This window comes from Thalassophryne amazonica, chromosome 6 (assembly GCF_902500255.1).
Source record: "Thalassophryne amazonica chromosome 6, fThaAma1.1, whole genome shotgun sequence".
NCBI lineage: Eukaryota > Metazoa > Chordata > Actinopteri > Batrachoidiformes > Batrachoididae > Thalassophryne > Thalassophryne amazonica.
In genome coordinates this window covers 138,773-166,211 of record NC_047108.1, presented here as the reverse complement: position 1 = coordinate 166,211, position 27,439 = coordinate 138,773, and the positions used below count along the sequence as shown (strand labels likewise).

The 27,439-nt window shown below is 41.6% G+C and overlaps 1 protein-coding gene and 1 long non-coding RNA gene across 2 annotated transcripts in view; both read left to right on the top strand.

The window, feature by feature from the left end:
* The window catches only part of LOC117511751 (probable glutamate receptor), a 114,625-nt gene that overhangs the window by 50,224 nt on the left and 36,962 nt on the right, over positions 1–27,439 (top strand). The window contains exon 5 of the mRNA XM_034171649.1: positions 16,445–16,668. Coding sequence (XP_034027540.1) covers positions 16,445–16,668 — 224 coding nt within the window. The remainder of the gene's footprint in view (positions 1–16,444; positions 16,669–27,439) is intronic.
* LOC117511753 lies at positions 20,353–26,027 on the top strand. The gene is made up of 4 exons (XR_004561070.1): positions 20,353–21,832; positions 21,960–22,021; positions 22,125–22,210; positions 25,508–26,027. It is a non-coding gene; the product is annotated as an uncharacterized LOC117511753 (long non-coding RNA).

Sequence of the window (27,439 nt, the reverse complement as noted above, 5' to 3'; positions counted from 1 at the left end):
TTATGTCAGTGAAATTAAAAGGCAACTTGGTGACATAATCTTTTATGAAAAGTTGCCCTCTGACCCTACTGTCAGACTTAAAACAGCTGTGCAGTCGAGACTTGAAACTCATTTGAATAATTTAGAATTTGATAAAAGTGTTTTTGAGTTTTTGTTAGTTGAACATCTGCTCATCCCAGTGATTTACACACTCCCTAAGATACACAAGAGTTTAGACACTCCTGTGAAAGGAAGACCTGTTGTGTGTGTGTGTGTGTGTGTGTGTGTGTGTGTGTGTGTGTGTGTGTGTGTGTGTGTGTGTGTGTGTGTGTGTGTGTGTGTGTGTGTGTGTGTGTGTGTGTGTGTGTGTGTACACTACTTCATAAAGCCTTATGTCATTGCTTTGTCCTCATACATTAGGGACTCCTCTGATTTTATTAATTCCCTAAAGTGTTTTGAAACTGTTACTGATTCTGTCCTCATGGCTACTTTTGATGTCCAGTCATTATACACCTGCGTTCCAGAAAGTGGGGGTATAGAGGCACTGGAGTATTTTTGAGTGCGTGCTCCACAACATCCAAACCCAGTACAGCATGCATTTTAGATCTGGCTCACATTGTTCTGAGCAATAATTATTTTAGGTTTGAAATTTATTATTACCTGCAGTCTAAGGGCACGGCCATGAGCACAAAAATGGCACCAAATCATGCTTGCCTATATATGGGACATTTTGAAAATCAATTTGTGCATTTAGCACAAATTGATTTTCAAAATGTCCTCAGTTCCCAAACGCTTATTGAGTGTTGTTAGAAGGAAAGGTGATGTAACACAGTAGTAAACATATCACTGTCCCGCTTTTTGAAACATGTTGCAGGCATCCATTTCAAAATGAGCAAATATTTGCACAAAAACAATAAAGTCTATCAGTTTGAACATTAAATATCTTGTCTTTGTGGTGTATTCAATTGAATATAGGTTGAAGAGGATTTGAAAATCATTGGATTCTGCTTTTAATTACATTTTACACAATGTCCCAACTTCATTGGAATTGGGGTTGTACATCTGACAGTACTGGGTCAGTAATGACGTGTGCATTCCACCGGGGCAGAAAAACACAGTGAAGGGGTTACTGACAGATGCAGAAGTAGCAAATATTATTAGAGACAAAAGTTAAGGAGTTCATGTTGAAGTTCTCTTTCTTCGCAGTGGCAGAATTTGGTAGCTTTGAAAGGCTTGATGGTCACAGCTTCATTGTGTTAGCCCTGCACAGATAGATTCTCCTCTGGAGCCCCCAGTTCAACACTCTGAAGATGATGCTCCACCATGGTTGCATCTCTCAGTCCTTCAGAAAAACAAAAAAAGACAAATATTTAGGTCTTGGACGATGCGGCCTAAAGATTTTTCCCCACAGTGAGTAAATTGTACCGTTAGTGTGTGACATCAGCCATTCATGAAGTAAACAGGTGTCACCCAGCTGATACACCATGACATGGGCTGAACCACATAGTGTGAAAGAAACGTTGGTTCCATCCCTGTGCTCCAGTCTAAATGTCCAGATGACAGAGGACACAGTAAGTCGGGCTGCACTCTGATGACATGATCAACTGAGGTTGCTGTGATTTCATTTGAGAGCTGTTGTCTTCTTTGGACATGATCTCCTCTACCAGCTCGACCTCTCACTCTTCCTCCCCCTCTCATTCTCACCCTCCCTCTTCTTCTCTCTGATTGTTGTAAAATAAAGAGGTCTCACTTGTGCTCTTTTTATGGTGCTTATTTCCTGATTGAAGTGTTAACAACGAAGCATTCAGGTATTTGTCCAGGTGGAACATATACTGGCCAATCAGCTCATGTCCTGTCATTTTGAATGTTTTCAACTTGCAAATGTAACGGAGGCCAGCAGGTGTCGCTGTGCAGATGTAGTTAGTAAACCTCACTCCCAACACTCAAAAGGATTCTCTGGTCACAAGGCCAGAGTCCTGGGTTTTAGCCTTCTGGTTAGAGAGTCCGACTCCCATGCCGGATCTCGTGAGTTCGCGTCCCGAGGGGAGCGAATGGGCGGAGTCATAACAACAATGCAGAGTGTAGCTGCTACACAAACATGTCACTTTATGTCAGATTGTTGAGTCTTCTGCAGAGGACCGTGTTCAGTTCATTTAAAAAGTGCAAAATGTGTGTAGAGCAGAAACTGTGTTTAGACTTTTGGAGACTTGAGAGGAGGTTTTGCTCAGTTGTGTCAGTTCAAATAATTGTGCTGTGGATGTCAATCGAGTATGTTAGCAATTGAAAAAAAACTCTAAAAGTCACACATTTGGGTAACCTGGTCATATCAAGTCTGCATTTTCTGTACAATCTCAGAACATTCGATTATCATAAAAAAGTTCAATATTTTTTGTCAGTTATTTCAGAAAGTGAAAATTTTATATATTGTAGTCATTACATATAAACAAAAATGTTTCAAGAATTATTTTTATTTTAATTTTGATGATTACAGCCAACAGCTCAAAAAACAAAACAAAAACATGCAGTCATATATGGGCCCTCGTGTCCTCACCACCTCCTCCCGGGCCAGTCCGATCTCTGTTCAGGGGCCAACCCATTCACACAGTTCAAGTTTCAAGCAAATCAGACAATCCTTGGAGTTATTACAAGTTGATGGTTCATCCACTAGGGGGCGCTCAGAGCACAAACAGAGGGACTGGGTGTGTTCAGGGGCCAAACCTCATCACACATGTGAAGTTTCAAGTCAATCAGGCAAAGCATGAAGGAGTTATCATGACTTGATGTTCCATGGCAAAGGGTCAAAATGGCTGCACCATAGCGGCCACACCCTCTGACAGCGAAAAGCTTTTGATAACTTTTGATCAGTACAGTCTCTGGATGATGTGAAACTGTCACGGTGTGTTTGTGTATGAAAAAAATTATTTCAGCAGCACAGCATGCTTAAATTCAGGAGTTTGTTCTAAAAATCACTGAAAATAAAGTTTCTGAACATTCTGTATATATTTAATAATTTATAAGTCCTCCCCCTCTAGCTGCCACCTTATCGTGGTGGGGGAGTTTGCGTACCCGGATGATCCTAGGAGCTATGTTGTCGGGGGCTTTGTGCTCCCTGTAGGGTCTCCCAAGGCAAACAGGTCCTAGGTGACAGGTCAGACTAAGGGCAGTTCAGAACCTCCATGACCAGTAAAAAATCAAGGACCGAGATGTCACCCGGTATGGCGTACCCGGGGTCCCACCCTGGAGCCAGGCCTGGGGTTGGGGCTCGCATGCGAGCACCTGGTGGTCGGGCCTTAGCCCACAGGGCCCGGCCGGGCTCAGCCCAAAAGAGCGACGTGGGCCCGCCCTCCTGTGGGTTCATCACCTGCAGAGGGGGCCATGGGGGTCGGGTGCAGAGAGGATTGAGTGGCGGTCGAAGGCGGGTGGCCCGGCGGTCCGGTCCATGCTCACAGCCCCTGGCTGTTGAGACGTGGAATGTCACCTCGCTAGGGGGGGAAGGAGCCTGAGCTTGTGCGGGAGGTTGAGAGATACCGACTAGAGATAGTCAGGCTCACCTGCATGCACAGCTTGGGCTCTGGTACCCAACTCCTGGAGAGGGGCTGGACGCTTAATTTTTCTGATGTTGCCCACGGGGAGAGGTGGAGAGCTGGGGTCGCATTGCTTATTGCTCCCCAGCTCAGTCGCCATGTGTTGGAGTTCACTTTGGTGAACGAGAGGGTCGCGTCCCTACGCCTTCAGGTCGGAGACAGGTCTCTCACCATTGTCTCGGCCTACGGGCCGAGCAGCAGTGCAGAGTACACAACCTTCCTGGAGTCCCTGGGAGGGGTACTAGATAGCGCTCCGACTGGGGACTCCATTGTTCTTCTGGGGGATTTCAACGCCCACGTGGGTGGCAACAGTGAGACCTGGAAGGGGGTGATCGGGAAGCACAGCCTCCCCGATCTGAACCCCAGTGGTGTTCAGTTGTTGGACTTCTGTGCTAGTCACAGTTTGTCCATCACGAACACCATGTTCAAGCACAAGGGTGTCCATAAGTGCACGTGGCACCAGGACACCCTGAGCCGGAGGTCGATGATCAACTTTGTAGTCGTATCATCTGACCTTTGGCCATGTGTCTCGGACACTCAAGTGTAGAGAGGGGCAGAGCTGTCGACCGATCACCACCTGGTGGTGAGTTGGATCCGCTGGGAGGGGAGGAAGCCGGTCAGAACTGGCAGGCCCAAATGTATCGTGAGGGTCTGCTGGGAACGATTGGCAGAACCCTCTGTCAGCAAGGTCTTCAACTCCCACCTCCGGGAGAGCTTCTCCCAGATCCTGGGGGAGGTTGGAGACATGGAGTCCGAGTGGACCATGTTCTCCACCTCCATTGTCGATGCGGCCGCTCGTAGCTGTGGTCGCAAGGTCTCTGGTGCCTGTCGCGGCGGCAATCCCCGAACCTGGTGGTGGACACCGGAAGTAAGGGATGCCGTCAAGCTGAAGAAGGAGTCCTACTTATCTTTGTTGGTAGGTGGGACCCCAGAGGCAGCTGACAGGTACCGGCAGGCCAAGCGTTCCACAGCCTGTGCGGTCGCAGAGGCAAAAACTCGGGTCAGGGAGGAGTTCGGGGACGCTATGGAGGAGGACTATCGGTCAGCCTCGAAGAGATTCTGGCAAACCGTCCGACGCCTCAGGAGGCGGAAGCAGCTCTCCACCAGCACTGTTTACGGTGCGGGTGGGGAGCTTTTGACCCTGACTGGGGATGTTGTCGGGAGGTGGAAGGAGTACTTCCAGGATCTCCTCAATCCCATTGTCACGTCTTCCAAAGAGGAAGCAGAGACTGGGACTCAGAGGCGGACTCATCCATTACCCAGGCCAAAGTCACCGAGGTGGTTAGAAAGCTCCTCGGTGGCAAGGCTCCTGGGGTGGTTGAAGAAGGGGGACCGGAGGGTGTGTTCCAACTATAGGGGGATCACACTCCTCAGCCTCCCCGGTAAGGTCTATTCCAGAGTACTGGAGAGGAGAGTTCGACCGGTGGTCGAACCTCGGATTCAGGAGGAGCAGTGTTGTTTTCGTCCTGGTCGCGGCACACTGGACCAGCTCTACACACTCCATCGGGTGCTCGAGAGTTCATGGGAGTTCGCCCAACCAGTCCACATGTGTTTTGTGGATCTGGAGAAGGCATTCGACCGTGTCCCTCGGGGCACCCTGTGGGGAGTGCTCCGGGAGTACGGGGTCCGGGGTCCTTTGCTAAGGGCTATCCGGTCCCTGTACGACCACAGCAGGAGCTTGGTTCGCATTGCCGGTAGTAATTCAAACCTGTTTCCAGTGCACGTTGGCCTCCGCCAGGGCTGCCCTTTGTCACCGGTTCTGTTCATTATTTTTATGGACAGACTTTCTAGGCGCAGCCAGGGTGTAGAGGGGGTCTGGTTTGGGAACCACAGAATCTCGTCTCTGCTGTTTGCGGACGATGTGGTTCTGTTGGCTTCGTCAAATCAGGACCTTCAGCGTGCACTGGGGCGGTTTGCAGCTGAGTGTGAAGCGTCCGGGATGAAATTCAGCACCTCCAAATCCGAGGCCATGGTTCTCGACCGGAAAAAGGTGCTTTGCCCTCTTCAGGTTGGTGGAGTGTCCTTGCCTCAAGTGGAGGAGTTTAAGTATCTTGGGGTCTTGTTCACAAGTGAGGGACGGATGGAGCGTGAGATCGATAGATGGATCGGTGCAGCATCTGCAGTGATGCGGTCGCTGTATCGGACCATCGTGGTGAAGAGAGAGCTGAGTAGGGGGGCAAAGCTCTCGATTTACCGATCAATCTACATTCAGATCCTCACCTATGGTCATGAGATTTGGCTCATGACCGAAAGAACGAGATTGCGAGTACAAGCGGCCGAGATGAGTTTCCTCCGCAGGGTGGCTGGGCGCTCCCTTAGAGATAGGGTGAGGAGCTCGGTCAGTAGGGAGGAGCTCGGAGTTGAGCCGCTGCTCCTGCACGTCGAAAGGAGTCAGTTGAGGTGGCTTGGGCATCTTTTCTGGATGCCCCCTGGCTGCCTCGCTGGAGAGGTGTTCCGGGCATGTTCCATTGGGAGGAGACCTCAGGGAAGACCCAGGACACGCTGGAGGGACTACATCTCTCGGCTGTCTTGGGAATGCCTTGGGGTTCCTCCGGAGGAACTGGGGGAACACAGTCAGCCGATGCCACTTGTGATCGAGTCTCGCTGTTGCAGGGAAATTTCTGCAGTCTTGACGGAGATGCAACGTGGTGGAGAAAATCCTCAATGTGTCACACAGCTGGCTCGTTTCTCGATTGTGTGTTTGGATGCAGATGTCCTCAGAGTGGCACACTATGCCCACATGATGCTCCACAGTACGAGTCAGCACATGAAATAGAAAGTTTCATTTACATGGTTTATAGAAAAAAAGTAAAAAATATTCAAATACAAAAAGAATGAACTGTTTTGAACATCAATCCATGTTATTTTTTGTTGCAGAAAGTTTCGTCATATCACATGTTGGCAATTTGTGCGGTTGTGCTGGGGACACTTGTGAAGGCACAGAAGGTTGCCACTACCAGCTTGTGTTGTATTCAAAATAAGGAGGACTTTTCCATCACCATCATCTGACTACACTGGCTTCCAGTTTCCTCTTCTGGAGTGAGGGGTCGGGCTCATCGGTGGTACCTGGTCCGCTTGGCAGCATCAGCCTCAGCTTTGTCCGTTCATGTTGGCTGCTCAGTGGAGGAGGATCATTGGTGGGGATTTCTGCTCGGTTTGGTGTTTTGCAGATCTGAAGAACCTCTTTTGCTGTCGCTCACATAGACTGAATAAAATGTTTAACAAATTGTAAAACACTTCTCATTTGAATGAAACAATGTGAAATTGTATTTTTATTCATTTTATCATGCTATATAAAAATATACAAATAACAATCTGTTTTGTTTTTCCACATATCACATGTTGGATCTGTGGCGAACTTTCTCACTGAATCCTCCTCTTTTCCACTAAGGAAAGTATACGAGGTCTATTAGAAAAGTATCCGACCTTATTTTTTTCAAAAACCATATGGATTTGAATCACGTGTGATTGCGTCAGACAAGCTTGAACCCTCGTGCGCATGCGTGAGTTTTTTCATGCCTGTTGGTTGCGTCATTCGCCTGTGAGCAGGCTTTGAGTGAGGAGTGGTCCAGCCCCCTCGTCAGATTTTCATTGCCAGGAAATGGCGGAATGATTTGGGCTTTTTTTCCCCATCAGGATTTTTCAGAAACCATTAGAAAAATTTATCTGGCTTTCGGTGAAAATGTTACAGGCTTGGTAGAGAATAAGGAGTGTTACTGTCACTTTAAGGACGGCCTCCAGCGGCTGTGGGACGCGCAGCGCTCCGAAGCCGCCATCGACAGGCTGAACGACCATTTCATTTCTAAACGGATGGCTGTCTGGATCCGTGACCAACGTGTGCCATTTCTCTGGTTATCACAAGAGCTGGACATCAACCATTTTCTGGCAGATGTCACTTTTAACAAGAGATTTTGTCATGGAAAGCCGAGAAGAGGCTTTGCGCATGACGATGGATTCGCTACTGGAGCGAGACAAAACCACCTCCGTTTTGGTCTCACAGGATGGCTTTGAGATGGCATTCAGACAGCTGTCGGTGGTTTTTCCATCGAGTGATTATCCAAGAAATTGTGGATGTGCCTGGACATGCCAGAACATGTCCCGTGAAGCTTCATCACGGCGTTGCTTTGCGCCATGCGGCACCGCCGCGATGTGCGAAGCCTCTGCTCCTCTTTCCATGACAAAAACTCCTGTAACAGTGGAACATGCTGTTCATTTCCAAACTGGACGCTATGTTTTATCCGGGACGTCGTCTGACGAGCACAGGAATTGTGAAAAGACGTGGACATCAGCACTTTTTCGGCACATTGAGACAGACATGCGGAGGAATTCCGCGCATCGCGGCTGTGCCGCATGGCGCAAAGCAACGCCGTGATGAAGCCTCATGGGACATGTTCTGGCATGTCCAGTCACATCCACAATTTCTCGGATAATCACTCGATGGAAAAACCACCAACAGCTGTCTGAACGCCATCTCAAAGCCGTCCTGTGAGACCAAAACGGAGGTGGTTTTGTCTCGCTCCAGTAGCGAATCCATCGTGACGTGCGAAGCCTCCGCTCGGCTTTCCATGACAAAATCTCTTGTTAAAAGTGAAATCTGCTGGAAAATGGTTGATGTCCAGCTCTTGTGATAACCAGAGAAATGGCACATGATGGTCACAGATCCAGACAGCCATCCGTTTAGAAATGAAATGGTCGTTCAGCCTGTCGATGGTGGATTCGGAGCGCGGCGCGCCCCACAGCTGCTGGGGGCCGTCCTTAAAGTGACAGTAACACTCCTTATTCTCTACCAAGCCTGTAACATTTTCACCGAAAGCCAGATAAATTTTTCTAATTGTTTCCAGCTGTCAGTCTCTAACAGTTTCTGAAAAAATTCTGATGGAAAAAAAGCCCAAATCATTCTGCCATTTCCTGACAATGAAACAACGACGAGGGGGCTGGACCACTCCTCACTCAAAGTCTGCTCACAGTCGAATGACACAACCGACAGGCGTGGAAAAACTCACACATGCACACGAGGGTTCAAGCTTGTCTGACGCAATCACACATGATTCAAATCCATATGGTTTTTGAAAAAAATAAAAAGGTCGGATACTTTTCTAATAGACCTCCTATTCTGAACCGTGGTCTCTCTTGCTTTGTCTGCTTTTGTTGTCTCCCTGCATTTTCATTCAAATGAAGGGTTGCCACTAAAGTCCTAAAACAGAAGTTAAAACAAAATTAATAGAAAAAAAGCTTATATACATTAAAAAATGCTGTCTGAAAGTTTGTCTGTTATCTCAATAACACCCTACTTACCTGCAAAGCTGATCCTGATATGAGAAGGAGACTCAATCATGAGTGGCATCGGCTGACTGTGTTCACACGAGCACCTGAAAAAAAACAAAAAACAGAACATTGACATTTGTGTTTTCCAAATATACATATGCATGTAAACTGAACAGCCTGTTTTTTGTTCAGACTTCTGTTCATTCAAAGTAGATTAGATGTGATACAATTTATGATTACAGATGTTCTGTATGTGTATTTTAGACAGGAAAGCATACATTTTTTCTATAATATTATGCCTGATAAAATTTGACAGATATAGTAAAGAAGTAAGTAAAATTCTCTTATTTCGTAAAATTTTTCCCATCCCATGTGGGTCTACAGCTTTTCAGAAAGATTTGCAATCATTTGCTTTGAATAAAATGTGAAGAATTAGCAATCACAAGAAACTGACTTATAAATGATTAAATATATACAGAATGTACAGTAACTTTATTTTCAGTGATTTTAGAACAAACTCCTGAATTTAAGCACGCTGTGCTGCTGAAATATTTTTTTCAAACACCATGCCAGGAATAAATGATCATTTATAAGAAAAGGTGGTGAGTGAACAAACCATTCTGTGTTTTGTAAGCAGCTTATATCCGACAGCGTTGTTATTGTTGTCAGCTGACAGCTGCACTTCACATCCTCTTTCTGTCGCGTTCAGCTGGAACATACACGGTTTGGAGCAGGTGTCCCAGAAACTTCCTCATCTTCAAAAACAATCGATATGTCACTTAAATCTTCGCTATAATCGCTCACTATGCCTTCGCCGTCCGTGTCTGCTGTATTGGTAAACAGCCGTGCTGTGACACATTTTCTCGCATGACGTCACATCCATCACAGCAATAAAGTAGGTCAACTCAGAGGTGGTAAATTCAAATTCTCAGATGGGTAACGAAACGTCTAAATCCTTGTTCAGTGTAATTTTATGGTAAAAAAAAACAAAACAAAGACAACATGTGGAAAAAGCCCTTTTATTCTTCAAGAATATGTAAAAACGTCATGGCGTGGCAGGGACACTTTAATGGAAAAATAGCAAAAATATCATTATTATTCCAAAATGGAGCAAATTCATTTTTTTCCCCTCAAAATTGTACTCAACACACCACAATGACATCATGGAAAATGTTTTTTTTTTTTTTTTTTTGTAAATGTATAAAAAAAAACAAAAAACTAAGACATCACACATACATAAATATTCCCACCATTTGCTCAATTGAATATGATGCCACAAGCTTGGTGCAGTTTTCTTTGGGCAGTTTGGTCCATTCCTCTTTGCAGCACCGCTCAAGCTCCATCAGGTTGCACAGCCGTTTTCAGATCTCTCCAGAGATGTTCAGTCAGATTCAAGTCTGGGATCTGGCTGGGCATTCACAAGGTTGTCCTGAAGCCACTCCTTTGATATCTTGGCTGTGTGTTTAGGGTCACAGTCCTGCTGAAAGATGAAATAAGATAAGACTTTAATGATCTCACAGTGGAGAAATTCACATGTTACGTCAGCTCTTAATAAACACACAAGATGAGTGCTGTCAGGATTCAGAGCCAGGTATTTAACAAAATAGAACCCAAATGCAAGACAGCCAAAACACAGGAGGTGAGTTCAAAAAAGTTGACAAGTTTTAATACACAGTCAGTGAGCCCAATATACAAAAACAGGAGTGGGTAAGGCTTCAACAAAAATAGGTTTTATCCAAATAGGGGTGAGGTTTCAAAAACAACAAGAGTGAGGAAAGTTACAACTAAAATACAAATAACCCTGAACACAGGGTGAGGGAAAAACCAGAAAAACAAAGTACAAACAAAAGCCAAATATGTTTAGAGCCCCAGGGAATTACCGGAACATATCAACAAACAAATAAACTTAAAGAATTTCAATGATCAATAATACATACCAACATGACATGAGAAGCATGAGCAACAAACAATGGATCAGCCAAAACTAGCTCAAAATGTGACCTTAAATAACCAGCTGAACTAATGAGGCACACCTGTTACACAAAAAGAACATGTACTGACAAAAGGAGAACCCCAGAGTGCAGCAGAGAGCAGACTTCCATGTGAAGAGAAATACAAGACTTGACCCCAAGTCATAACCTGAACACAGAGACAGGAACTGCAAAAATCAAATGAAACCTGAAGGACTGTTAACACAAATAAAACAAAGAAATAACAGACTAAAAAGGGGAACAGACCTGAACACCAATAAATAAATAAATAAATAACCCATCACAGATGGCTGCATCACAGTACCCCCCACCTACAGCTGGCCCAAGACAGCTCAACACCCCCCCCCCCCCCCAAAAAAAAAAAAAAAACGACCAGAGGAGGACACAAACAGCGGACACGGGACAAAAACAGGAACCCCAAACAAAAAACCCAACAACAATCCCACACCCCAAAAAACCCATCACGGGTGGGAGGCGGGTGGTGGAAAGGCAGGACCACCCCGAACTAGTGAGAACCAACATATATATCGCGACAGACTGGGAATCGTATGAGCGGGATCCTGAGATATAGTAGATCCTTTTGTTTGAGCCTGTTTGTCTAGGCCTGCCCACAGGTACGTATTCTGCAGACAGCAGGATCCTGAGTGATTACCATTACTTCCCTCAAATTTGTCTTTGGAACTGCTTAGCTCACTGTTACCAGTCACTACTTGACCACCATACTCTGGCTTAGAAGATACCATGTCTGTTTTTTTCAAAAAGAACTTCTTCAACTGTGAGAGGTTGAGGCCCCGTGGCAATACATGTTACTGCAGGATCAAAGAAGCTAGATGGAGGAGGGACGGCTCGCTCCTCCATGATGTCCTCAGGGGTGGAAATGGGATCCCCCACTGTGACATCAATGGAGGCAGCATGTTAGTTCCCTGCTTCCTCACCGGAACTGCTAGGCTCACAGAGACCTGCAAAGAATGTCACAGTCATTATACGTGATCCTCACCCTGGAGCCTAGAGACGGCTCCGCAAGAGAACCAGGCTTCTCCTTCTGAGATGGCTCAGAGGAAGGGATGAGAAGGGTGGTGGCCATTGTGGTTCCCAGCTGCAAGTCTCCTCTGACAGCCTTAGTGTGGCTCCTCTTCCTTATCAGAGGACCCCTGCTTAAGCCGATGACGCCGGTTGATGTTATGTGCCGGAGACAGGACTGTGTTGGCATGAGTGAAGATGAAGCCAAGGAGAGCTATGTGACTCCGTGTGGAGTAGCTGGTGGCACTTTGAGCATGGATGACACCTGGCAGCCCATCTTACAATAAAATGCTTTGGGGTCCTGGGCCCAGTCTGGGAGGTTAACGCTTTCCAAGACTTTTCCACAGAAGAGAGTTCAGGGAGCACCGTCACTGCCCAAACATGGGAACTAACCACTGTATGGGCAGTAGCCAGGTATCACTTCTTCAGGTTCTTATAGTTTGTACCATGGAAGGAACTGTAGCAGAAGGAGAATTGTTCACAAAACCGTTCAAACACTGGGAGGTCCGGAAAGCTACCTGCAGGATCAATATTCTGACAACTCATCTCAGGCGTGAGCAAAACCCGTGGACAACTGGCCTGTGCTACTGAGTGCAATATTGTGGAAGGCCCTGGTGATGATGACGGGACTGAACTGCACAGAAGACCCTGGGAGGTGTGACTGTTGGCCCTAGGTCTGCTGGAAGGCTGAGCTTGGTGGTGAGAGGTAGTTATGGAGGGTGTGGTAATGGGAGGAGTGAAGAGTAGAGTTTCTGAGTCATGTGAGTTTACTTCCTGAGCTGATAAATAGTCCTCGGGGCTCCTCACCCAATCAGGAAGTCTCCCCCTCTCAAACAATGCCCCTACAAGTGCAAAGTCTGGAAATAAATCCACAATCCATCTATTCTGCACCACCAGATCCAGTGCTTGACCAAAAAAAAAAAATCTGTTTTTTGGCTTGGGGTGGAGCAGCAATGATAACAATTAAGCAAATGATTAAATTTAGAAAAAAACAGCCTTAAGCTTAGACAAGTTCAGAGTGCTGCCTGCTGGGTTCTGGCTTGGCTGGTCCATTCTGTCAGGATTCAGAGCCAGGTATTTAACAAAATAGAACCCAAATGCAAGACAGCCAAAACACAGGAGGTGAGTTCAAAAAAGTTGACAAGTTTTAATACACAGTCAGTCAATCAATCAATTTTATTTATATAGCACCAAATCACAACAAACAGTTGCCCCAAGGCGCTGAGCCCAATATACAAAAACAGGAGTGGGTAAGGCTTCAACAAAAATAGGTCTACGTCCAAAAGGGGTGTGGTATCTAACACACGGCAGGTGAGTGAACAGATTAACAAAAATACAGTCTATATCCAATTAAAGGTGTTATATCAAAAACTCAGCAGGAGATTGAAAGGATTCAACAAAAATAGGTTTTATCCAAATAGGGGTGAGGTTTCAAAAACAACAAGAGTGAGGAAAGTTACAGCTAAAATACAAATAACCCTGAACACAGGGTAAGGGAAAAACCAGCAAAACAGAAAGTACAAACAAAAGCCAAATATGTTTAGAGCCCCAGGGAATTACTGGTAGTGATGTTAAGCTGGAGTCAGTCTGCTCAACACAGCATCGAGCTTTGTGAACCAGAAGTGTCAGTGAGCAGCGTTTCGAGCACGCCCCCATCATGTGACCACTGCGAGCAAGGCCTTGTTACGTCACACCATGTGTCGAGCTTAGCGGAAAATTCGAATAATCTGGGCATGTCAATACGACCCGCCAAGTATTTAAATGAGATCTGAATCGCGACTCAAACCGTGAGTTTGTGAGAGGAGGAGATTGCCAGCAACACTGTTACTGCCAAATACAACATGAATCGGAGCCAAGGAAAGCATTAGTTTATATTTAGGTCTAGTTTAGAGTTCATTTTGTATAGTTAGCTACATACACATAGGATCTAACATAGACAGACACACACCAAACACAACATGTACAACATTTATTTACACAGTACATCAACACAGGTTATAGGTTCAACTATATACAACCCCTGGCAAAAATTATGGAATCACCGGCCTCGGAGGATGTTCATTCAGTTGTTTAATTTTGTAGAAAAAAAAGCAGATCACAGACATGACACAAAACTAAAGTAATTTCAAATGGCAACTTTCTGGCTTTAAGAAACACTATAAGAAATCAAGAAAAAAAGATTGTGGCAGTCAGTAACGGTTACTTTTTTAGACCAAGCAGAGGGAAAAAAAATATGGAATCACTCAATTCTGAGGAAAAAATTATGGAATCACCCTGTAAATTTTCATCCCCAAAACTAACACCTGCATCAAATCAGATCTGCTCGTTAGTCTGCATATAAAAAGGAGTGATCACACCTTGGAGAGCTGTTGCACCAAGTGGACTGACATGAATCATGGCTCCAACACGAGAGATGTCAATTGAAACAAAGGAGAGGATTATCAAACTCTTAAAAGAGGGTAAATCATCACGCAATGTTGCAAAAGAGGTTGGTCAGCTGTGTCTAAACTCTGGACCAAATACAAACAACATGGGAAGGTTGTTAAAGGCAAACATACTGGTAGACCAAGGAAGACATCAATGCGTCAAGACAGAAAACTTAAAGCAATATGTCTCAAAAATCGAAAATGCACAACAAAACAAATGAGGAACGAATGGGAGGAAACTGGAGTCAACGTCTGTGACCGAACTGTAAGAAACCGCCTAAAGGAAATGGGATTTACATACAGAAAAGCTAAATGAAAGCCATCATTAACACCTAAACAGAAAAAAACAAGGTTACAATGGGCTAAGGAAAAGCAATCGTGGACTGTGGATGACTGGATGAAAGTCATATTCAGCGATGAATCTCAAATCTGCATTGGGCAAGGTGATGATGCTGGAACTTTTGTTTGGTGCCGTTCCAATGAGATTTATAAAGATGACTGCCTGAAGAGAACATGTAAATTTCCACAGTCATTGATGATATGGGGCTGCATGTCAGGTAAAGGCACTGGGGAGATGGCTGTCATTACATCATCAATAAATGCACAAGTTTACGTTGATATTTTGGACAATTGAAAGGATGTTTGGGGATGATGAAATCATTTTTCAAGATGATAATGCATCTTGCCATAGAGCAAAAACTGCAAAAACATTCCTTGCAAGAAGACACGTAGGGTCAATGTCATGGCACAGGGTCAATGTCAACGAGCAGATCTGATTTGATGCAGGTGTTAGTTTTGGGGATGAAAATTTACAGGGTGATTCCATAATTTTTTCCTCAGAATTGAGTGATTCCATATTTTTTTCCTCTGCTTGGTCTAAAAAAGTAACCGTTACTGACTGCCATAATATTTTTTTCTTGATTTCTTATAGTGTTTCTTAAAGCCAGAAAGTTGCCATTTGAAATGACTTTAGTTTTGTGTCATGTCTGTGATCTGCTTTTTTTCTACAAAATTAAACAACTGAATGAACATCCTCCGAGGCCGGTGATTCCATAATTTTTGCCAGGGGTTGTATCAAACACTGTCTGTCCTCTTTGTTCCAAAGTAATATATATAAGATGTCTGAAATTCAGTTTGCATTTGTTAAATTCCATGCATCTTAAACTCTCTGATGCGCAAAGGATTATGGGTTTGGGTCTGAGTGTCTGGGAGCCAGTAGATGGCAGTGTTCTATTTATTTTGACCCCGGTTATATCAGATGGTTGTCTAATCACAACTTGACTTTTGGTTTTTGCAAATGGCTTCTTTTTTTTTTACAAATAAAATAATGGCATATTTTACAAATCACATTTATGTGTAAACACCAACACACACCTCAGCTTAACATGTTAGCTTTTACATAGAATAAATGACTCAACCAATCAGTGTTTGTGGAGGCTCATTTTACCCATAATCCCTTTGGCATCTGTCTGTGTTTGTTACCACACTTCAGAATTAGTGCATTATTTAAAATTAAAAGACGTGTTATATTTTAACTTTGTACAAATCGACAGAATTGACATTAATGGAGTTATTCTATCGGTATTTATTTTATTTATAAACAAAAACAAAGACAGAAGTGCTGACTCATTGTATGAGTTTGTGGTCACTTTTGTCGCTACCAGAAGTGATCATGGTGTTAAAACTCAAAATCAGCTTGTTAGTAGTTACAAGTGTGCTGGAGACAATACAGAAAGTTATCGGTTAGCTGTAGCTTCTGATAATTTTTGGGCGGTTTATCGGTTTAGCTTCATAAAAGATAACTTTTCAGTTACCTGATTAGCTGTTATCGAAGTTAACTTTTTGGTAATCTGTGCCCACCACTGGTTCTAAATGCGGAAGGTTCCAGGTTCAAATCCCACCCCTGTCACATCGCTCCATGTAACGTGGAGTTGCGTTAGGAAGAGCATCCTGTGTAAAACCTGTGCCAAAATCAACATGCAAATCCACCTTGGAGCTGCTGTGGCGACCCCAAGTGAAAACAAGTCAGCAGCCGAAGCGACTTAATGTACTCAGTGCTTTTTAATCAGAACTTTCAGAATTTTTTACAGTGCACTGAGCCATTATCATTCATTTAACTGAAGATATCAGTCATATGCCAAATATTTGACTCAATCTGTTACAATGTTACTGTTGTTAGGAGGCTGATCTGGCTGTGGCTCCGCTTACCCTCACTGCTGTCAGAGAGCAGTTTGTGGACATGTCCACCCCCTTCATGCAAACAGGAATTGGGTTCATCCTACGAAAAGACCTGGCCTTTGAAGAAAGACACTTTAGTGTCCTGTCACCCTTCTCCACCAACATGTGGGTCGGCATCCTTGTGGCATTACTGTTGACAGGACTCTGCATATTTCTTGCTGCCAGGTAAGACCATCATGTCCCATTCTGCTTTGATCATGTGCTGAGAGGACATACATTTACATACTTACTGGCTAAAAACTTTCAGACCACATTTTCCCAGACTGAACATGTGCCATATTTTCAAACAGTGTGTGTGTGTGAATGTCTCCTCAACTTCCATATACATTTATACTAAAATAACTGTTAAAAGTAATTTATTTGAGTTCAGTCACTCTATCAGATTCTCTGTGGATCATGAGAGCGCTATGCAACTCATCCAGAGATGCACACAAACACACCCTGATGCAGTTTTTCTATGTTGCACCCCAATGTATTTGTCTCGCAGACACGTGTCATAGTCTGGACCACACTGACCGCATTATGCCTACAAAGTCTGACTTGTATAACTAGGGGGATTTGACCCTAGACTCAGCAGGGAAAAGACAAAGTACTGATGAGTCCATTTTTCTTGAAAGGAGTTTGTTTGTGGTACAATCTAGCTGACTGCTGCCAACTTGTGAGCACAGATGCCGATGTCACTGACACAACAGTTCAATTTAACAGTTGCTCCTAATATTGTTCTTACTGCTTGGATTATACTGTCTTCATTTCATTCAGCAACGTATGGGTCAACCCTACGAGCCCGAAGGGTATTTTCTTGATTTTACTACAACTTCAGGGTTCCCCCTTGTAAGATACTTGTTTTTAGTAGAATGTCCACGTAGAGGTCTGATATCCTGAGCAAAACTGAGCAAGCGAGGTTAATAATTAATTCATTATACGGCTATTACACATATAAATGCAAATTTACAGTATAGCCCAAATATGAAAGCTGCTGCTGATGGTTTTGGGCTCATAGTCAGACCTGTTTGACTTTTTTTTTTTTTTTTCATTGATATAGCGCCAAATCACAACAGAGTTGCCTCAAGGCACTTCACACAAGTAAGGTCTAACCTTACCAACCCCCAGAGCAAAAAGTCCCTCTGAGGAAGAAACCTCAAGCAGACCAGACTCAAAGGGGTGACCCTCTGCTTGGGCCATGATACAGACACAAATTACAGAACAATTCACAGAAATAATTCACAAAACGAATATACAGGAAAGGAGGGTCTCCAGCACAAATACAACTCCCATCTCTGGATGGAGCTGCACCTTAAACAGAGAAAAAACAGAATCAGGCATCAGAAAGACAAAAAATACTGTATAATTTGTCAGCATTAATCAACAAGAAAAACAGAGAAATACTAAGGTGATCACCGGCCACGAGCCCTAAACTTCACTAAAAGACCCAGAATTTAGGTAAAGTTGAGGCCGCAGCCCGCTCCAATTACTAATAACATGAATTAAAAGAGTAAAAAGCGTAAAACAAAACTGTACCAGTATGATGCCATATGAAAGGGAAAATAAGTGCGTCTTAAGTCTGGACTTGAAAGTTTCCACAGAATCTGACTGTTTTATTGATGAGATCATTCTACAGAACAGGGACACGATAAGAGAAAGCTCTGTGACCCGCAGACTTCTTATTCACCTTATGGCTCAGTCACACGGCACTTAACGAAGGGTGATGAAGCCCTGACGAAACAAGAAACCTGGACTTTCGTTGACTTTTGTTGGCATCATTTAACTTTCACGCAACTTCGTTCCTGCAGTTGGCGCTTCGTCAGGATTTTTAAACTGTTGAAAAATTTGAATGAAGGGCAACAAAAACCTCAATTTGTCCATGTTTCGCTGTCGTTCTTGAAGTTTTTTAATTGTTTGTGTAGTTTATGTAACATTATTGTTTAGTTTGACTTCGTTTGACCAGATGAATGTTTTCACACAGTGCAGAAGCCGGTTTCTGAGCGCTGGTTCTGCTGCTGTGTTCATGTACCGTCGGAAATTACAGGGCAAACTCAGCCTGCTTGCTTGGATTTTTATCTGTGTGGGGGGGCAGCTTCAATGGGCTGAGGCACCTTACATAGGACAGAATTAATCTTTTGTGTGGATATAATTAATTATTTTGCCACAAGCAACTGTTGAATTTGAAACAACAAAGTTGTGTAATTTCCGACGGTACATGAATGCAGCATCAGCGGCAGCAGGAGCTCCTGCGTGCGCTTATTATTTTTATTAAATATAACAATCTGAGTGTAGGAATGACAATCCAGTCCTTCTGTACATGTGACAACAGGTAGATAATTAAAATGATGATATAAAGAGCTGTTCTGGAAGGAAGAATTCACGTTGTGGATCAGTGATCAGCTGGTGGAAATAAACGCACACGAGTCAATGTGCGCGTTCACACGCACTGATTAATTTACTGCTCTGATACATTCAATCATCTTTACACTTGTATTTATTCTCCCTTTTGACAGTTTTCTGTTATAAATCAATATATATGGCTTAGTAATGTAATACAGTGATACAGCAGTGACCACGGTGCACTTTTTTTTTTTTAATTGGAGCACGACGGAGCACGCATCGTGTGGACAGACAGTGTGGATTCTGATGATGATGGAGATGATCCTTCTTTTGTTCTGGACAAGGAACCAGAGCAGGTGGTCCATCGACATTTCCACAGATTCTGTTTGCAGTTTCTCCAGGACTCAGGCGCTATGAGCTCCGTTCCAGTGCCGAGTCTCCAGCTGTGGCTCCAGGTGCGTTTCATTGAGATCGTGAGCTTCGGTTTTGTTAAGTTCCTCTTTTGTCCCTTTTGCGCTCTTGCTTCGCAGACTGTTCGGTGATAAAAGCTCTTTCGTCCACCTTTTCTCAACGAATTGTAACGTTTTTTAGTTTTTCCCTTTGTTCAGGAATCGTCGTGTGCCGTGTGACTGGGCCATTAGGCACACAAAGTAGTCCTGCACCCCGAGAATGCAAAGTAATTCTCCGGTACATAAGGTTTAATTAGGTCAGCTAGGTAGGGAGGTGCCAGTCCATTAACAATTTTATAGACTAGTAACAGAACCTTAACCCCTTAACACCCAAATTTATATAGCTGTATATAAAAAAATGTTTTGTGTGTGTTTTTGCCTTTAAGTAGATGGTAAATAATGTTGAGATTATTAATTTCACTTTTGCACAAAAACTAGATAGTAATATTGGGTATTCTGGTAATGACTTTATGTTATAATAATAATGATGGTATGTTGCAAATTTGCGACAACAGGCATACAGGTCAATTTGGTAAGTTGCATATTTGAGTCAGAGATTGTAGCATATATGCAACGATGGGCGTTAAGGGGTTAAAATCTGATCTCACTGGGACAGGAAGCCAGTGAAGAGACGCCAAAATGGGTGTAATGTGGTCAAACTTTCTGCTTCCTGTCAAAGGTCTGGCTGCAGCATTTTGAACCGATTGCAGACCCCTAATGCTGGACTGCAGTAAACCAGAAAATAGAACATTGCAGTAGTCCAATCTAGAAGAGATAAACACATGAATCAGGGTCTCTTAGCATCAGCCATAGACAGGATGGGACAAATCTTCACTGTATTTCACAGGTGGAAGAAAGCAGTCCTAGTAATATTTCTAATGTGGAAGCCAAAGGACAATGTAGGATCAAAAATTACCCCAAAGTTCCTCACTTTGTCAGTGTGATGTATGACACACGAGCCGAGGCTGAGTGTTAACTGGTCAAATTGATGCTGATGTCTCACTGGACCAAGAACCATCATTTCAGTCTTATCAGAGTTTAAAAGTAGGATGTTTCTAGACATCCAACTTCTCACTGATGCAACGCAATCTTCTAAGGATTTTATGTGAACGAGATTACCAGCAGTTATCAGCATGTATAACTGAGTACACTGTAAAAAAAATCAGTAAAATATACAGCAAAAGACTGTCAAATAGCAACAGTAAAGCACCGTAAAACCAAAAATTTTCTTTTACTGTATTAAATAAGTTAAATAACAGTTTATTGAGAGACTGGAAAAAACTTTGATTTTTACAGTTTTTTGTATTTTTAATAACGTTTTACCGTGAAAATGAGCAAATATCCATAAAGTTTAAAAGAAAATACTGTAATGTAAAAAAAATCTGAAGACCTTAAATTTTACAGTATTATTTGGGTAAACATCAGTTTATAGAGTTTTGCACATTCAAATTTACAGAATAAACCTGTTGATTGTGAAGCAAAAAGAAACCTTCATTTTTACAGTAACAAAATGTAAAACAAAACAAAAAAACAAAATTCAGTCCACTGTGAAATTGCATGCAGTAAAGAAAAGGAGGGATATCAGCAGTAAAAGACACAAAATTAGAGTGGTATCTTATCACAAGAAAAACATCCAATTTCCACAAATGGCAAAATAGTGACATGGATAAAGATAACATCACTTTTCTTTTTACTGCTACTCAATTTAGTGTTTCTATAAAATATTTTTTCTCAAACTTTCTACAGTACTGATAATTCACTTTTGCATAGTGCTGTACCAGTATTTTAATGCTACTGTACAGACTTTTTTGTTGATTTATTCTAATTTTATGTAGCTAGATATCAGCTATATAAATATTTAGATATATCTGACCATTTACTGTTGTACTTTATGTGTTTATTGCACCTTTTGGGGCTAATAAAGTGAAAAGGAGTACAATGTTCAAAATGTCTCGTCTTTCTAATTCTGTCTGAAAACCCCTCTTTAACATCCATTTTCTCAAAAACTGCAAGTGCGGTAGTCTAATGGATGGGGGCTGCACTGCACAAGCGTGTACCGTGTAGCCTGTCGAAATAGATTTGAAGAAGAAGAAGAAGAAGAAAAAACAACATTTTGCATATTTCACTGTGGAAGTTGCTTAGCACTCGAAATTTGAATGCATAAAGTGATTTTCTTTTAGCACCCTGTACTCTCTTTAAAAAAAACTTTTATCCACCTGATGGAGTTATGGATCACTTTGACCCAGCTTCACCTGACCGCCAAATTTGAACTCACTGCCAGCGCCATTTCAGAGCGTCTTCGGAGATTTTCAACACTGTGGCTGTTTAAAACTGATTTGCAACGTGAGTACAACGTTTTCCAGTCTTGAATGTGCTAAGTTGGCAAAATAGCTGTTGCATGAAAACATGCTGAGCTGTAATTTCTGTGGCAAGGCAGTGCAATCATTACGGGGCTATGTGCTTGATTGTAAACTTCATAGGAATGAGCCACGTTGTTTGTTTAAGTGCGTTGAGGCTGACTGGATGGCAACACAACTAAGACCTGAGAATCTCCTTAGGTTAGTAAAGTACACACAGAGCTCTGGTATTTTAAACAGTGGTCTAAAACTGCCTAAGCTGTCTAAATCTTATTTAGTCTTTTATTATGAGCAAAAGGTTAAGCGTCTTGTTCTTTCACTTTTCAAGCACTGAATTTGAACTGCAGTCTTAAGGAAATAATTCAAAGGCCCAGTGACTCTCAGAAAATGGTAAGATTTCAAGTTGTATAAAACTGTTATTTTTAAAAACAACATTCTAAAATGTTTTTCTCCATCTGTTTACAACATAGCTCTGTTTTTGTCATCATCCTAGGAGAGTGGCAGGCAAACCAGTGTCAAGAAGATGACAGCCAAAAAAATGTGCTGAAGATGGAATCAACCCTTGGCTGGATAATTTTGGTATGCGTTTTAATGTAATATTTAAGGTGTTTAAGTATTTAGTACTTATTTTAGTATGTTGGCCTCTTAGATAGACTAGCTTTTAATGTTATTGAATGGGACTTTAACCATATGATTGTAATATGGTTGTTCTGCCTTAAACTGCTTTGCTCATTTCGCTAAAACCCAAATTATGTGTAAGATGGAAATCTCTTTTTATTCTTTGTCTCAGTTTCTGCCATCCATTGCCTAGCTTGGTTATTTGCCCCCAAGAGTCCCTCAACAATCTGGAATCATTTGAAACCTGCCATTTAGTTTCTTGTTTTACAAAGAAAACATTTATCTTGTTCTTTCTTTCTTTCATTCACATTTTGCTGTTTTGATGATGATGCTTATTAGAGGTCCCTCTGTTTTAGTCAAGTAAAAAAAATTTACTTGTTCCTGTGGTTCAAAGGTGCTTTTTGTACCAGTAGGTAGATTTTTGTTTGACTATTTTGACATTTGCTTAACTCTTTCACAGTATCTTTCCTCACCTAATTGTTGAAAACATCCAGCTAGACTTATTACAAAAAACAATTTATCTCTTATTAAAAAAAAACAAAAACAGACAAACAAAAAAACATAATACATTTAACCCTCATATCTGACTTTTGAAGTTCCTCACCATATTTGGAACAGGTGTGTATTTTTAAACTAATTATCATATTTTAAACACATCTGTTACATCTGGGCGGCTTTGCTTGAGCTGCTGCCCCCGCGACCCGACTAAAGCGTAAGAAAATGGATGGATGGATGGATGGATGGATATGTTACATCTGTCTTCACTGTGTAGCAAACAATATTTACGCAAAGCCTTAAAGGGGACAATTGAACCCCCTTCTAAAATGTATTAAAATATTATGTTAATGTTTTGAAAGACCTTTTTCTTTGTAAATAATTGAATCCACTTCAGTCCTGGTAATAACGACCAAATTTGAAAATTTAACCCTTTAGATGCCAGTTTGAACTATTTAAGTGTTAATTTTTATTCAAAGTAGATTGTTTTTTTTTAAGGAGGGGATTATTACAGTCCTTTGTTATAATGGATGTCTATGGGAGCTGTTCCTTCCATTTCACCTTACATTGAATTTTTAAATTTTTCCAATATAATTGTGATTTTTATTTTTACTTTTGATCAGTAATTGATGTCATCACATGCACTGCATTTAAAGGGCTATATTTTGTGGTAATAAGTAAACGCTTTGTTATGAAAAAGAATGAAGTGGATTCAAATATTTCTGAGAAAAAAAATAGAAAAAATATCATAGCATATTTCAGGAGGTTTTAGAAAGGGACAAAAATGTCCCCTTTTCAGGAATGAAGGACTTTCTGCTATCATGTGTGAGGGTTAGGCATGCAAATGATTTGTATTAATTAACGTATACCAGAAAAAACATTTTTCAAGTAGTTTGTATAAACCCCAGCCTAAAGTGAACAGTTGAAAATCCTCATGTCATTGGATAAAGGGAATTGTCCCTGACGTCTCAGTAGCGTCCATGATGAGAGGGACAATTTACGGAGGGCTAAATGTTAGCTGTAAATTTGTCATTTTTAAATGAAGATTTCTCCGTTGAATGACAGATCTGGGCTTGCAGATTTACTTTACTACATTCAGAAGGATCTTATGTGTAAATATGTCATTTTTTGGTCCAATGATCTGACTGCATTTATTTCAATGCAGGTTTTACGACCCTTTTGAGGTTATCAGAGGACATTAATGTCCTCACTCAAGACTGCTATAAAAACATAACCAGTTAATATTTTTAGTTAGTTATTTGCTCAGATCATTCAATTAACTTCAGTCCTAATCCAAACTGCCAAGTATTTAATTATTTATTTTAACCTTTTAAATTCCAATGTAATTACATGGTGACACTGTTTTCATCATGAAAGAAACTACAAAAATGGGTTAAATATAAGAAATGATAGAGGGAAGTTTTTTTTACATCACACTTAAATATACTTACAATTGGTTAAAAAAATCATGCATTGTTTTTATTTTTGTCGCAGAGTCAGATTCATAATGTACGACCCTTTGAGGTCATCAGAGGATATATGAGGTCTGTTAGAAAAGTATCCGACCTTTTTATTTTTTTTCAAAAACCATATGGATTTGAATCATGTGTGATTGCATCAGCTAATCTTCGAAATGGTCTCCAGCTGGTTGTCTGGCAGAGTTTCTGAAAACATTTTAATGCAACAAAACGGCAATCCTTCAGACATTCTTCTGACAATGAAAAAATGACGAGAGGGGTGGACCAGTGCTCACTCAAAGCCTGCCCACAGGTGAATGACGCAACCGACAGGCATGAAAAAACTCACGCATGCGCATGAAGGTTCAAGCTTGGCTGATGCAATCACACGTGATTCAAATCCATATGGTTTTTGCAAAAAATAAAAAGGTCCGTTACTTTTCTAATAGACCTCGTAAATGTCCTCGCCTAAAAATGCTTAAAACTGCTTGTTAACTTAAGTGTTGAGCTCTCTATCCCTTATCTTCTAATGTTCATTGTGATTCTGAGTGATGATTGTGATTTACAAAGCAGTTGCAACATGGGCTAAAAATGTTTATATTGATACAGCCAATGCTGATTTAAAACTGATTTCAGGCAAAGTGGAAAATGGCACTGCTGTACTACATTCATATTTGTTTTTACCATTAAGAAATCACTAGGGTTTATCCATAGATAGACGATCGGAAAAATGTCCCATCTCTGGTTTACAGTGAAAAAGACAAATTTTAGTCTTTCCTCTCAAAAGTGTAACCCAAAAATCATTGAATGCATGATTATATTTATCATTTAATAAAATTGGCATTTAAAGAGTTAAGATAAATAATTGAATATTTAGTAGTTTTAAATGGGACTGAAGTTGATTGAATGATTTGATCAATAAAAAGAATAAAAAATCATAATTGATTCTGTTTTTATAGCAGTTTTGGGCAAGGACATCATGTCTGCAAAGAGTTGTAAATTTGGCCTCAGTTAACCATTGACCTCTGAAAAAAAGTTCAAATTTGAATTTGAGGCATATTCTTTAAGAAAACCTTTCTACAAAAAAAAAAAAAAAAAAAAAAAACATTCCATACGGAGTAACACAATGAAAGTTAGGGCTAAATTTTGAGCAAAAATTTGCCTGAAAGGACAGAAATGTCCCTGATATCCCCTGAGGGTTAAGGAATCATGTATCATGGCAGCATATTTTGACTTAAGTTTTTGTTAGTCTCTGGGCACTGCATTGATCAAACTTTTAAAAATGTGTGTACATTTTTTGCTGCAGAGAGGATCCTACCAGTTCAAAGTGAACACCTGATGGACAACTTTCAAGTCCTCCAGCAGAGCTTGTATGCACATCATCATGTGCATTTGAAACTCCACTCCATGTGAGTGCTTTCCTAAACCAAGGCCGGACTCAGCGACTCATTACTCTTGATCAGTCAGGGGCAAGTGACTTATTTGTTTCAGTTTATTCATTCCACCTTGGACAACCAGTCATTTATATGGACATTCTGTATTCTCAAGATCTGCGCTACTTTGTGGGTATACAGACAATTAATATGATCTGTTCAGTCTGTAATACTGATGTTATGAAACATTTCTTGCTAATTCTTAGTGATAATCTGTAATGTAAAATCTACGGTATACCACTTGTGTTTCTCATGTATTGCACTGCATTTTTAATGGTAAAATACCGGCAGCTGTGGTTGCCAGGAATTTACCGTGAAATTTAACTGGTCAAAATAAAATGTTGTAATTTATTTTACAATTTTACCGTATTTTTCATTGACATAGACTTTAATAAGGTTAGGCACTCCCAGTAATCCCAAAATGATTTTCCAGCCTATCAAGTCGAATATGATGATCCACGGTATCAAATGCAGCACTGAGATCTAACAGCACCAGAACTGTAGTGGTGTCCGAATCTATTGTAAGCAGAAGGTCACCACTTTAGTGAGAGCCGTCTCTGTGGAATGATATTTTCTAAAAGCAGACTGCAGTGGCTCAAAGAGATTATTCTCAGTAAGATAGTCTACGAGCTGCGGTGACACAGACACCGTCATATACGACAGCTGGGACCAAGCTTTACTTAATTATAAATAACTTTTTAATGATATGGGATAGAAACTTACTTTTTTTTGCTGAAAAGTTAACTCCGAGCCAGCCATCTGCCATCTTTGTACTCCTCATAGAAGCTGTATGATGATGTGTGGAATGTGAGTGTCCAACTGGAATTGGTTCACCGTCACATGCTTTTCCAAAATCCAATCGTAGGGCAGATTTAGCTCACGTGATAAACCAAAGATCATTTTCAGGAGTGATATCTTTCTAGTTGGCCCATTTGTATCGGCCCCTAACTCCTCCACTGCACCCTGCGACATTACGCACAGCGAAAGTGAAAGCAGACGGAGAGCCTCACATGACAATCTCACGTGCTCAAACAAAGAGTATGTAAATATCAGGATTGCTCCACTAGTTTGCATTTGAATGTTACTGGATTACTCTGTGGCTCTCTCCCTCTGGCGTAAAGCACTTTTTACCATATCAATGGGGTGAGGGAGAGGGGCCGCTCCTCAGACTGTAGGAGCCAAAGTGTGAAATGAAAGCTGCTTGCAGAGTCAGACAGAACACTCCAAAACACAGTAGAAATAGAAATTTGTGATGTGACCTTTGTGTAATAGCAGACAGAAATTGCTTAGAGATGAAGACAAACAAAAATGCATAGACTATTTTGTATATATTGTTCAAACTGCATTTGTGTTTATTGTTTGAACTTTTCTGTTGTACAGTCTTTCACACAAGACCTCAAATTACCTTTATAAAGCGCCAAAACAGTTGTTTATTATAGTTTGCTGTGTGTTTTGAATAAATGTGTGTGGAAAATTATTTTCTGCTTTACTTTTTCCTTTGATATTTCTGATTGTAAACCGTTATTACACTTATAAAACACAACAAAAGCATATATATTATGAAAGAACAGGTTGTCCTGAAAAAAGAGACATAAAACTTGATTGTGGGATGCAGGGAGAGCTGTTAACAGCAATAATAAAACATTTATGCCAGGCGAGTAAACTGTCCAAAAAATGCCCTCGGACCCCAGAGGGTTAAACAGTTTTGTTGGTATAGGATCAAGTAGACAGGTTGTGCTTTTTGTTGACGTTACGAGTTTTGTCAGCATGCCTAGTGAGATACTATCAAATTCTGTAAATCTAGG